This window comes from Thamnophis sirtalis, unplaced genomic scaffold (assembly GCF_051295495.1).
Source record: "Thamnophis sirtalis isolate CommonGarterSnake01/CBP01778 unplaced genomic scaffold, rThaSir2_p1.2 scaffold_9, whole genome shotgun sequence".
NCBI lineage: Eukaryota > Metazoa > Chordata > Lepidosauria > Squamata > Natricidae > Thamnophis > Thamnophis sirtalis.
The window spans coordinates 770,956-783,177 of record NW_028261389.1 but is presented as its reverse complement, the minus strand read 5'-3'; the positions used below and the strand labels follow the sequence as shown (position 1 = coordinate 783,177).

Below are 12,222 nucleotides of genomic sequence, written 5' to 3'. Positions count from 1 at the left end.
CCACTTCGGAGCCCCCAAAATGGGATCCGTCAGCTCAGATGGGGGGGGGGGGAAGCAGCCGCTGGGACTTATAGTACTTTGGATCTGGATCTATAGTACTTTCTGGGGAGGGTCCGTCATAACCTTCAACGGTCGCTGAGAGAGCAGTCCTAATACGAGTATCTGAACGCCCCCCCCCCAAAAAACCCATTTTGCATATTTCAGAAATCAAGAATTTATTTTCCAAATGCAGGAAAATCACACATTCTCTTGGTCATAATGTCCACAGTATAAACATTTTTTTAAAAAAAAAGAATTAAAGTTAAATTTCAAATTAAATGATTAGCATTTTCCGATCTTTGAAGGAAGGAAGGAGGAGTTAGAAACCCCGCATCACAGAGGTCCATGCCTGGGGTGTCCCCATTAGGGCTTTTTAAAAGTGCTTTTCTTACAGACATCATCCTGTAGAAGTTTTGGGAGGGCCTCCTAGGGGTGGGGGAGGGGGGTAGCAGTGAATTAAGAGGGGAAAAGGGGAGGGGGGAAGTTCCTTCTCCGAGCTGGCGGGGGGGGGGGGGGGGGGTTCTGAAGGTTTTATCAACAGGCTGGGTGACGCCTTCAGTGGAGTTGAGGGGAAATCTGTGCTGTCCTCCTGCTGAGAGTGGCTCCGTGTGGCCAGTGGGTCACGTCAGGTGAGGAAGGTCAGGTGATCCGTCTCTGGAACCAGCAAAACCCCAAATCAAATCCTATCAAGAATGAACCAAGAGTGGCCCATAGAGGTGGGTCTTGCTATGAGATTCCACTGAGCCAAGGACTGAAGAGCCATCACACACGTGACCAAGTTAGAATAGCAATAGCAATAGCAGTTAGACTTATATACCGCTTCATAGGGCTTCCAGCCCTCTCTAAGCAGTTTACAGAGTCAGCATATATTGCCCCCAACAACAATCCGGGTCCTCATTTCACCCACCTCGGAAGGATGGAAGGCTGAGTCAACCTTTGAGCCGGTGAGATTTGAACTGCCGAACTGCAGAACTGCAGTCAGCTGAAGTAGCCTGCAGTGCTGCATTTAACCACTGCGCCACCTCGGCTCTTAGAACCCCCCCACTGCCCCTAGTTCTGCTCCCCACGACACAAAAGCCGGACCCCGAAGCCAATTCCCTTCAGCCTCCAGCCCCCCCAAAGTCTTTGAGGGGGGAGAACGGAGTGCATTCTCTCCAGTCCTGGGGCGTCTGGAGTTTTCAGGGAGGGCAGAAGTGCAGCGGCTGCAGGAGATCCACCGTCCTCCCCCGGCTAAGGCTGGGCACCTGGACTTGCCGTCCAGCAGAAATGGCTGCTCAGCATTTCAGGACCTGCCTGATTCAGAAAGCAAAGAGGGGGGAATTGGTTTTCCTCCCCCGATTAAAAAATAATTGCAAAAACTCCTTGGGAGTGGGCTAAACCGAGCCCGCTCTGCTGTCCAGGGGAAGAAGAGTTGGGCTACGGGTGGGCTGTGCGAGGAAGGAAGGATTGGGTGGGGAGGGGGCTAAGGGCCACAGCGGCAGCAGGAGGGCTTGGGGCTGCACTGGGGGCTGCAGCACGGCTCAAGCGAGGGGTCGCTCCCCAGGGCCATCTGGCTTTCCCCAAACGTCATCTCCTGGTCGAAGGCGGCTTTCAGCAGGCGGGTCTCCTTAAGGACCCTCAGGATTTTGGGCTTGTGGGCCCCGGCTGGCAGGAGGTTGTAGTTCTCCGAAGGGTCCGCCTCCAGGTCGAAGAGCAGGGGGGGCTCATGGGGGGTGAGAGCAGTGAAGCCGCTGCAGGCCTGGTCTGGGGTGGCAGCACTGTTGAAGGCTCCTGGGGAGGGAAAGAGAGAAAGGGGGCTACTTGGGTAGGGCCCGTTTTACGGGGGCTTTGGGGTGCGTTTATCTTTCTAATATTAAACCCCCCAGAGGTAGGATAGGGGTAAATAATGAGGGAGAGAAGGGGAGAGAGAGAGAGAAAGATGAGATGAAAGAGGGATGAGGGAGGGGAGAGAGATAATCTTATCTATGTACTCATCTTTCCCTCTCCCCCTCCCCCTCCCCCTCTCCCTCTCTCTCTCCCTCCCTCCCTCTCTCTCTCTCCCTCCCTCCCTCTCCCTCCCTCCCTCCCTCCCTCCCTCTCTCTCTCTCTCTCTCTCTCCCTCCCTCTCTCTCTCTCTCTCTGCCTCTGCCTGCCCATCTCTCCATCTCGATCTCAGGATCTTCCTCTCCTCCGGACACTTTAGTCAGGCAGCAAGGAACCGGTTGCCAGTTTGCTTCCGGGTCCAACTCAAGGGGTTGGCTGTGACCTTGAAAGCCCCTTGTGGCAGGGGGACCCAGGGACCCCAGGAACCGTCCTGGCCCAACGGCCTTGGCCAGCCCCACTGGTTCTGGCCAAAGAGACTTCCTGCAGACACCGCCACCAGCCCCGGTCAAGGAATCCCTGCTGATGGCTCCCTCCCTCTCTCTGGGACCCCACGGCCCCCGAAGGGAGACCTCCCCCACCCTCCTGTCCTTCCAGAAGGGCCTTAAAACCCAGCCCTGCAAACTGGGGGCATCCCATTCTGGGGGTAGTTGGTAGAATAGGAAGAACTTCTCACCCCCCGTCGTCCATCCCCCCCCCCCCCCCCGGATATTCTGTCTTTAAACTTCATTCATCTCTGTTCGTTTTGATGTCTCCTGTTTTCAGCGTCTGCTTTTGGGATGTGGTCAGGCAGCCAGTCTCTTCACCATCAGACGGCCAGTATGGATGGATGGATGGATGGAAGGAAGGAAGAAGGAAGGATAAGGAAAGAACGAAAGAAAGAATGAAAGAAAGAAAAAAGAAAGAAGAAAGAAAGAAAGAATAAGAAAGAATAAGAAAGAAAGAAAGAAAGAGAAAGAAAGAAAGAAAGAAAGAATAAGAAAGAAAGAATAAGAAAGGAAGGAAGGGAGGAAGGAAGGATAAGAAAGAAGAACAAAAGAATGAAAGAAAGAAAGAAGAAGAAAGAAAGAAAGAGAAAGAAAGAAAGAAAGAAAGAAAGAATAAGAAAGAAAGAATAAGAAAGGAAGGAAGGGAGGAAGGAAGGATAAGAAAGAAAGAACAAAAGAATGAAAGAAAGAAAGAAAGAAGAAAGAAAGAAAGAGAAAGAAAGAGAAAGAAAGAGAGAAAGAAAGAGAAAGAAAGAGAAAGAAAGAGAAAGAAAGAGAAAGAAAGAGAAAGAAAGAGAAGAAAGAATAAGAAAAGAAGGAAGGAAGGAAGGAAGGAAGGAAGGAAGGAAGGAAGGAAGGAAGGAAGGAAGGAAGGAAGGGCTGACCTTTGGTGAAGAAGTGAGCTTTGTACTTTCCATAGCGGACAGCAAAGACCCAAACAGCTCATCAGGCGCTGGGGGGTAGAAGAACATGGTCTGACGGGGGCTCTGTTGGAAGAATCACAGAAGACGACGTTACCCTAGCCCTGATGAAGTTACCTAGTTTGGTAATGAAAGGTCTGCAAGTCAACAACCAAGAGAGCATCAGGACCCCACAGTCCTCCTCTCCACAAAGCCCACTCCCTTCTAGCACTGATTGTGTTACCTAGTTGGGCCATGAAACGTCTGCATGAAAGTAGCCAAGCTCAGAGAGCTTGTAGGGCCCTCCGTATCCTCCTCCTCCTCCTCCTCCTCCTCCTCCTCCTCCTCCTCCTCCTCCTCCTCCTCCTCCTCTTTCCCCTCCTCCTCCTCCTTTCCGGCACTCAGGACGTTACTTAGCTGGGACATGGAAACAGCCCAGAAGAACCGAAGAAGCTTCTTGGATGAGAAGCGAAATGTTTTCAAGGGAGAAAGAGAGAGGGGCCTGGGTCCTGGGATGGAGAGCCAGGCCCGCGCGGCCCCCAGGCTGCCTACCTTTCCTTTCCCAAAGAGGACGGGGCTCAGGTCGTATCCGTCCAGCGTGACGTTGGGGAGACGCGCCCCAGCCAGCGCAGCCACCGTGGGCAGGATGTCCAAGGAACTGGCCAGCTCATGGGTCACCCCTGGCCCCAAGAGAAAGCAGTCAGGGGGGGGCATGTGGAAGGAGCATCCGCTCTGTCCCTGCCTCGCAGCCAGCTGAGCTCCTCCCGTCCCACCGGCTCACCTGGCGCAATGCGTCCCGGCCAATAAGCCACAGCTGGCTCCCGCATGCCCCCCTCATAGGTCGTCCCCTTCCCACATTTGAGCAAGCCAGAATTCCCTCCTCGGGAACCACGCATCGTCTCAGGGCTGTCGAGAGATGAGAAGTGATATTTTAGCAACCTCAGCAGCAAGTTCTCAAAAGGAAGCAGCTTCTAAAGACTTTGGTTTTAATCCCCAATTACTGAAAACTTGTTTGGCCGCTTCTGCATTTATATAAACCCTGGGCCTGTTTTGCAAGGGGAGGGGGAACAATTATGCTTGCAATGTCTCCATCGGTGTCCAACTAGGGGGACAGGAAGAGCCAAAGGTGGCGCAGTGGTTAAATGCAGCACTGCAGGCTACTTCAGCTGACTGCAGTTCTGCAGTTCAGCAGTTCAAATCTCACCGGCTCAGGGTTGACTCAGCCTTCCATCCTTCCGAAGTGGGTGAAATGAGGACCCGGATTGTTGTTGGGGGCGATATGCTGACTCTGTAAACCGCTTAGAGAGGGCTGAAAGCCCTATGAAGCGGTATATAAGTCTAACTATTGCTATATATGTGTCTTTGCCCCCCCCCCTTTTTTTTAGTGCACAATTTCTTAAAAAAAATATTTTGTTTCTCAAGTTTGCAAAAAGGCAAGTAGACTTCCTTGGGGGGAAAGGGGGTTTCCTTGAAAAGGTTTCGCTTCTCATCCAAGAAGCTTCTTCTGTTCTGAAGGATGGAAGAACTTCTCCAGAACTGAAGAAGCTTCTTGGGTGAGAAGCAAAAGGTTTTCAAGGGGGGGGGGGGGACAAGGAAATCCAGTTGCCTTTTGGAAAAGCACAACTGGGACATGAGGCTCAATTAAACTGGGTTTTCTGGGTGTTATGAGAATCCACCCCAGCTCTGCAGAGATGGCAGCCTCACTACAGGCTTGCCTGGCCTATGCCAACCTTTGATGCTAAACTGACCGCCCCTCCCTCCATTCCTGACCCAAAGAAGACCCAGCCGCGCACACTTACCCATTGTCGGATGTGAAAAACACCAGCGAGTTCTTGTGCACCCCGGCATCCTGCAAAGCCTGCAGGAGGAAGCCGACGCTTCCATCGAACTCCAGGAGGGAGTCCCCAAAAGGCCCCCTAGGGGATCGGCCAGTGTAGTTTTGGCTCCCGAACTGGGGATAATGGGTATGCTGGAGAGAGGGGAAAATAGACACCGATATTGAAAGCCTCCCAGGATAGCTGTAGAATTTGGGTGGGTGGGTGGGTGAATGGATGGGTGGGTGGGTGGATGAACAGAAAAGCCTCAAAAATGATGAGGGGACTGGAGGCTAAAACAAGCTACGACCACAACCGAGCCCGAAATCTATGTTGCTAAGCGAGACAGCTGCTACGACCTTTCTTGCTACTGACGTTAAGTGAATCGCTGCAGCTATTAAGCTAGGGACGTGGTTGTTAAGTGAATCGAAGCTTCCCCCTTGACTGTGCTGAGCAGAAGGTCGCAAAAGAGGATCACGTGACCCCGGGACGCTGCAACCGTCGTAAATGTGAGTTGGCTGCCAAGCGCCTGGATTTTGATCACGTGACCACAGGGATGCTGCAGCGGTCGTAAGTGCGAAAAACGGTCATAAGTCCCTTTTTCAGTTCCACTTGTAACTTTGAATGATGCTCAGCCCGCGATGGTGAACCGTATTTGCTGGCATGCCAGCCGCCAGCTCTGCCACCTGGTTTTTTGCCCTTCCGGAGACCCGGGAAGGGAGGGGCGTTTTCATACACACACACACACACTAACACACACACACACACACTCAGGCTTCAGGAAAGCCTCCGGACGCCCACTGTGGTCGTCCCTTGAGAACTACCTGTATACATATGGGCTGAGGTCACCCCACCCCACCCTTCCTGCTCAGCCCCCCCCCCACCAGCCCCCAGCCCCAGCCCAGGAGACTCACGTGGGAGGCGTAGTAGAGGAAGAAAGGCTGCTTGCGCTGAGCAGAAGCCGTGATGAAATCCCGGGCAAAGGCGTTGTAGTGGCCCTCCAGGTGGGGGAGGTAAATTGGTTGCTGCACGATGCTCCCGTTCAGGAAGAGGGGGACGGGGACCACCCCCTGGTCGCAGACCCCAAAGCACCGAGTGCTGGGTGGGAAACAGGTCAGGTTCTGGCAAGGGCCCTGCGAAAGAGGCGGGAGGGGTGAGGAAGGGGGAGGCACGCGGCAGAGCCCCCACTGCAATCCACATGGACCCTTCCCCTCCTCTAAGCAAGACCCCCACCCCCACCCAATTGGGAAACTGACAGCCGGGCTAGAAGGAGGCGTCAAGGAGGGAAGCAGCCCGGAGCCTTTGCACAGCCACAAGAGGTTTAAGCCTGCCAATCATCACCACTGCCCGCCCTCCTCCCTCCTCTTCTCCCTCTTCCCCTTTCCCCTCCTGGCTGCATGACAGACCCCTCCCTTCAGGGGGAAAAAACCATAATCAGGATAGATTTGAGAAGGAAAGGGAACAAGAAGTGATATTCAACTATTTTTGGGTCTGCGGAAATCGCACCCCAAGAAAATAAAAATTAAGCACTGGAAGAGACGCCTACAACAATAGAAAAAGAAAGGGAGGGAGGAGGAGAGGAAGAGGAGGGAAGGAAGATGGAGGTGAGGAGAGGAAGATGGGAGGGAGAAGGAGACAGTGTAGGAAGGGGAAGAGAAGAGGAGGGGAGAGGGAAGGGAAAAAGGAAGGGAAAGGAGAGGAGGAAGGGAGGAAGAAGAGAAGGGAGCGAGGGAGGAAAGAAAGGGAGAAGAAGGGGGTGTCAAAACAGGCGAGGGATGGTAAGCAAAGCAACCTAAATGGTATAAAAGAGCCAAGGTGGCGCAGTGGTTAAATGCAGCACTGCAGGCTACTGCTAGATCAGCAGTTCAGCAGTTCAAATCTCACCGGCTCAAAGGTTGACTCAGCCTTCCATCCTTCCGAGGTGGGTAAAATGAGGACCCAGATTGTTGGGGGCAATATATGCTGACTCTCTGTAAACCGCTTAGAGAGGCCTGAAAGCCCTATGAAGCGGTATATAAGTCTACTGCTATTGCTATTGCTATTGTATAACCCTCTAAATGGAATGACAAATATATAAGAATGACGAATGTAAAAAAAGAAAGAATAATAACTATGTGAATGTATACCTATAACTGTATGTAGAGAACAAAAAAAAAACTTTTCAGAAAAGAAGAAAAACCCCTCCCTTCTAGCATGGATGATGTTCCCTAGTTGGGTCATGAAACATCTGCAAGAAAGCAACCCAGCTCAGAGGGCAACAGGGACCCCACCGTCAACCCCTTCCTCCCACCAGGACTGATGAGGTTCCCTCCCTGGGTCACCAAAGCCCAAGCCTTCCCTTCCACCCGAGGAGAGGCCAGTCCCAGGGAGGCCCGGACCCCCACGACCCCCCCCCGGCAGCTTCTCACCTGGTCGTGTGAGTAGGGCACCCCCAAGAAGTGGTCAAAGCCTTGGTGGGTGGGCAGGAACATGCCGTTGGGACCCAGGCCCAGGTGCCACTTGCCAACCATGGCCGTGGCATAGCCGCGCTCCTTCAGCACTTCGGCCAGCGTCACCTCGGCCAGCGGGAGGCCTCCCTGGGAGCCGGGATAAAAGACGCCGGGATAGATGCCGGAACGGGTCTGGAAGCGTCCCGTCAGGAGGGCTGCCCTGCAGAGAGGCAGAGCGGGCAGGAGTGGGCAACAGAGGGTCCTTGACTTACCACCTTTCACTTAAGGACCATTCAGCACTGAAAAAAGTGACGTAAGAACCAGCTCCCCACACACACACGGCAGACCCTCTGAAGTGGACGCAGACAATTCCTTGATTAAGAGCCCCGGGAAAACCTTCCTCTCTCTCAACGCAGGCTGACAAGGCCGTCCGACAGGGAGACGAATAGCTGCCTGCCACATCTACTCATCTCCACCCCCTGCCTTTGATCCCCAGAGCTAACAGCAGTGGCTCTTCCGTCCCAAGAACCAGCCCATGGATTTCCACTGCTCTCCTCTCCTCTGCCTTTTGCACATCTGCGCGTCACGCACTGAATGCTTCTCTTCTTCCTCATCAGCCACCTCCAGACCTGGGGGCTGTTGACCCTCCATCTGGGGGCCGATACAGCCGAGCCTCTGACTCTGCCAGCTCCTTTCCCTCTTCCCCCTCGGAGATCTCGGGTTGCCCTCATGCTGACCTTCTCCTCCTCCTCCTCTCTTTCGGCTGCTGGAGGGGCTGGCGGTCGACAGGCCACAACACCGTTGTTCACACTGAGGACCCTTGCAGCGTCCTCAAGGTCACGTGATCCAAATTCGGATGCTTGGCAACTGACTCATATTATGACCGTTGCAGTCTCCCGGGGTCACGTGATCCCCTTTTGCGACCTTTGGACAAGCAAAGTCCGTGGGGGAGCCAGATCTGCTTGACAACCATATAACTACCATATTTTTGGAGTATAAGACGCACCTTTTCCCCCCCCAAAAAAAGAGGGTGAAAATCTGGGTGCGTCTAATACACTGAATACAGCATTTTTGGCCTCCCGAAACCCCACCCACTTCACCAAAATGGACACGCAGAGGGTTTGGGAGGCCTGCAAAGGGGGGCATTTTTGGGGGGCAAAAATGAATGAAAAACATGCCGTTTTTTTGCTCATTTGGGGGGGGGGCAGCCCCCAGGAGCACTTTGCAGGTCTTTCTCTCTGCATGCCCCATTTTTCACAAAAAATGGGGTGTACAGAGGGTTTGGGAGGCCTGCAGAGTGCGTCTTATACTCCAAAAAATACGGTAACTTAGCCACTTAAGTACAGTGGTGTCAAAGTGTTTTTAAATTGGGGCAAAACTCACTTGACCGCTGTCTCACTTAGCAACAGAAATTTAGAACCCAACTGTGATCGTAAATCAAAGTCTATCTCCCTGTGGATGGCTAGGTCCAATCATCCTACGAGCCAATGCCCAGGGAACCCAAGAGTTGGAAAGTCTCCACCATGGGCAGAGGGGGCACCTCAAGAGCTCCGGCACCCCTCGCAATGCCTTCTCCCTCTCACTCAGCCTCCAAGGCAGTGTTTCTCAACCTTGGCCACTTGAAGATGTCCGGACTTCAACTCCCAGAATTCCCCAGCCAGCGAATGCTGGCTGGGGAATTCTGGGAATTGAAGTCCGGACATCTTCAAGTGGCCTAGGTTGAGAAACACTGCTCTAAGGCCAAGAGCTCAAGGCTTCACAGACTCCTCTGAGTGGACTCTGGGGAGAAGGAGAAGGGGGCCACCCTACCTGGAAGGGCTGCAGACGGGGCTGCTGCTGTAGAAGTCCGTGAAGCGCAGGCCCTCCGCGGCCATCTTGTCCAGGTTGGGGGTGGCGGAGCTGGGGTGTCCATAGCTGGCCAGATCTCCAAAGCCCAGGTCGTCTGCAAAAATCAGGACGATGTTGGGGGGCTGTTGGTTGGCTGACCCGAGGGAGGCCAGCAGCCCCACGGAGCAGAGGGCGAGGAGCCAGGACGGAGGCACGGCTGGCATGTCCAGAAGGAAGCAGGGAGTCTGTCCCAGCCACAAGTGGGGCTCCAGGGGTCCAGCCCACAGCGTGCTCCACTGCTCTCCAATCAGAAGACCCCTTCTGATCCAACCCTCACCGGAAGGGTCTTCAGCCCGACTCTTTCAGGATCTCGGGCGGCTGCAAGAGAAGAGAAGACTCAGGAAAAATAGGGGAAACCCCTGAAAACAGACCCATAAAGAAAATAATAGATATTTCAGGAAGCAAACAGGGAACTGGAAGAGCTGCTGGGTGAGATCCAGAAAGGGGTTGGGGTTTTTTTTTTTTTTTAAAAAAAATCTTTATTGGTTATACATTTTTTTTAAGAATAAAACACACAAATACAATTTTATTTTTTATTTTTATTTTTTTTAATTTTAAAAAAAGATTTTATTGGTAAAACGAAAATACAACATCCATAACTTGTAAAAAACAATACAACTACATTTCGAGATATTCCCATACTATCAAATCATTATAAACATCAAAGGTTAGGTATCTTATTCCTTCCCTCCCTCTTCTCTTCCCTCGTTTCTTCTTTTCCATACCCTTTTCTTCCCTCCCCCCGTACTTCCTTTTCCCCTGCCTTCCCTCCTTTCTTTTCTCCTTTCCTCCTTTCCTCCCCCCTCCTTTCCCTCCCTCGATCCCCCCCTCCTTCACACATACCTTCCCTCCTTCCCTTCCTCTTTCCCTCCTCCTTTCTTTTCTCTTAACCTCCCTCCTTCCTTCCTTTCAACACTCCTTCTCTCTTTCTTTCCCTCCCTCTTTCCCTCTTTACTACCCTCTCTTCTTCCCTCCCTCCTTCCTCCCCCAGTTTCTTCTCTTTCTTCTCTCCTTCTTTCTTCCCACCTTCTTTCCCTTCTCTTCTTTCTCTTCCTCCTCTTTATCCTTCCCCCCTTCTTCTGCCTTTCCTGTTCCTCTCCTTTCTCCTCTCCATCCTGACTTCCCTACTGTCCTCCTTCCCTCCAATACAAATACAATTTTAAACATACACACACACACCCCGCGGTGACAGTCATTCACAGCCCAACTTTTTTTCCCCCCTTCCTCATTATTTAGTCTCTAACCAGCATCTTCTCATTACAAAGTTCAGGGATATATTACAATACCCATGTTCACTTTTAGTTCCCATTGTTAACAACTGCTATTTAAACTTTCGCCCACATATACCATAGGTTCCAGCTAAGATAATGTTCCGTTTCTCCTTTGTCCCTCAGGCAACCCGTCATTCTGTCCATTTCTGCACATTCATAGATCTTTTTAATTATGGTATGGTAGAAGATTTCCAAAATTGTGCATGAGTTATTCTTGCGGCCACAATTATATGTAAGGTGTTTTTTTAAAAAGAAGCAACATGAGATCACCAGCAAGCACAATGAACTCGACCGCAGAAAACAAGGAGACAATGGGGGCCTAAGAAGGAACATTCTAGAACAGGGATCCCTACCCGATGGGTCAGACTACATCGCCCAACACAGCTCACCCAGCATAGCCGCGATGGGAGTGGTAGTCAGCCTTGGAGGTGGTGGGCTTAGCCCCTCCTGAAAAATGGAAGCCGCCGATTCTTAAGAGGAGCCAAGGAATTGCTAATCTCAAATAAAACATCCAACATAGAGTCCCAGGGCTGGAAGAGACCTTGGAGGTCTTCTAGTCCAGTGTTTCTCAACCTTGTCAACTCTGGGAGTTGAAGTCCGGACATCTTCAAGTTGACAAGGTTGAGAAACACTGTTCTAGTCCAACCCCCTGCCCAAACTGGACCCCCGATGCCATCTGTTATTCTGTTATCCCTGTTGTCCAATGCTAATTTCAAATAGACATGTGTAACGTAGAAATTGTAGAATCTTAGGAACAGGAGGGACCTTGGAGGTCTTCTAGTCTAACCCCCTCTGGCCAAGGCGGGAGAACTTACTCCATCCCAGACAAATGGTCATTCAGTCTCTTCCTGAAATCTTCCATGATGGAGTACCTGCAACTTCAGGAGTTGGGCTGATCCATTGACTCATCTTTCTCACATCTGTACGACCCCTTGTCTTTTCAGGGACCTCAAATTCCAGCATCTGAGGGGCTGCCCCAAAGAAGAGGGGGGTCCACTTATTCTCCAAAGCACCAGAGGGCAGGACAAGAAGCAACGGATGGAAACTAATCAAGGAGAGAAGCAACGTGGAACTAAGGAGAAACCCCCTAACAGGGAGGACAATTGAGCCGTGGAACAGCTTCCCTCCAGAGGTTGTGGGGGCTCCATCACTGGAGGTTTTGAAGGAGAGACTGTCTGAAATGGAATAGGGCTTCCTTCCTGAGCAGGGGGTTGGACTAGAAGGCCTCCAGGGTCCCTTCCAGCTCTCTGGTTCTATTATGTTGTAGGAAGCACAGAGGATGCTCCAGAGGCATCAGGAGGAGAAATAATCTTAGCAATGGACCACAAGGTGAGGAGGGTCGCCTATCCCACACACAGCCTGTGTCTGTGCTAGGGTTAGGGTTTTAAAGTGAGGACTAGCACCTTGAATTGCACCCAGAAACTGAGCCCCAGATTTCTGTTCTTAAGTGAGACATGGTTAAGTGAGTTTCACCTCGTTTTACAACCTTCCTTCCCAGTCATTAAGTGAATCGCTGTCGTTGTTAAGCTAATAGC

General features: G+C 51.9%; 1 protein-coding gene across 1 annotated transcript; it reads right to left on the bottom strand.

Moving 5' to 3' along the window:
* Positions 1–550: 550 nt before the first annotated feature.
* ARSA (arylsulfatase A) lies at positions 551–9,754 on the bottom strand. The gene is given in 9 exon segments (XM_087722597.1): positions 551–1,809; positions 3,272–3,319; positions 3,322–3,373; positions 3,839–3,966; positions 4,068–4,192; positions 5,086–5,255; positions 6,015–6,233; positions 7,509–7,749; positions 9,339–9,754. Coding segments are annotated over 9 exon segments (1,533 nt in total). The 5' UTR covers positions 9,581–9,754; the 3' UTR covers positions 551–1,501.
* Between the last annotated feature and the right edge of the window lie 2,468 nt (positions 9,755–12,222).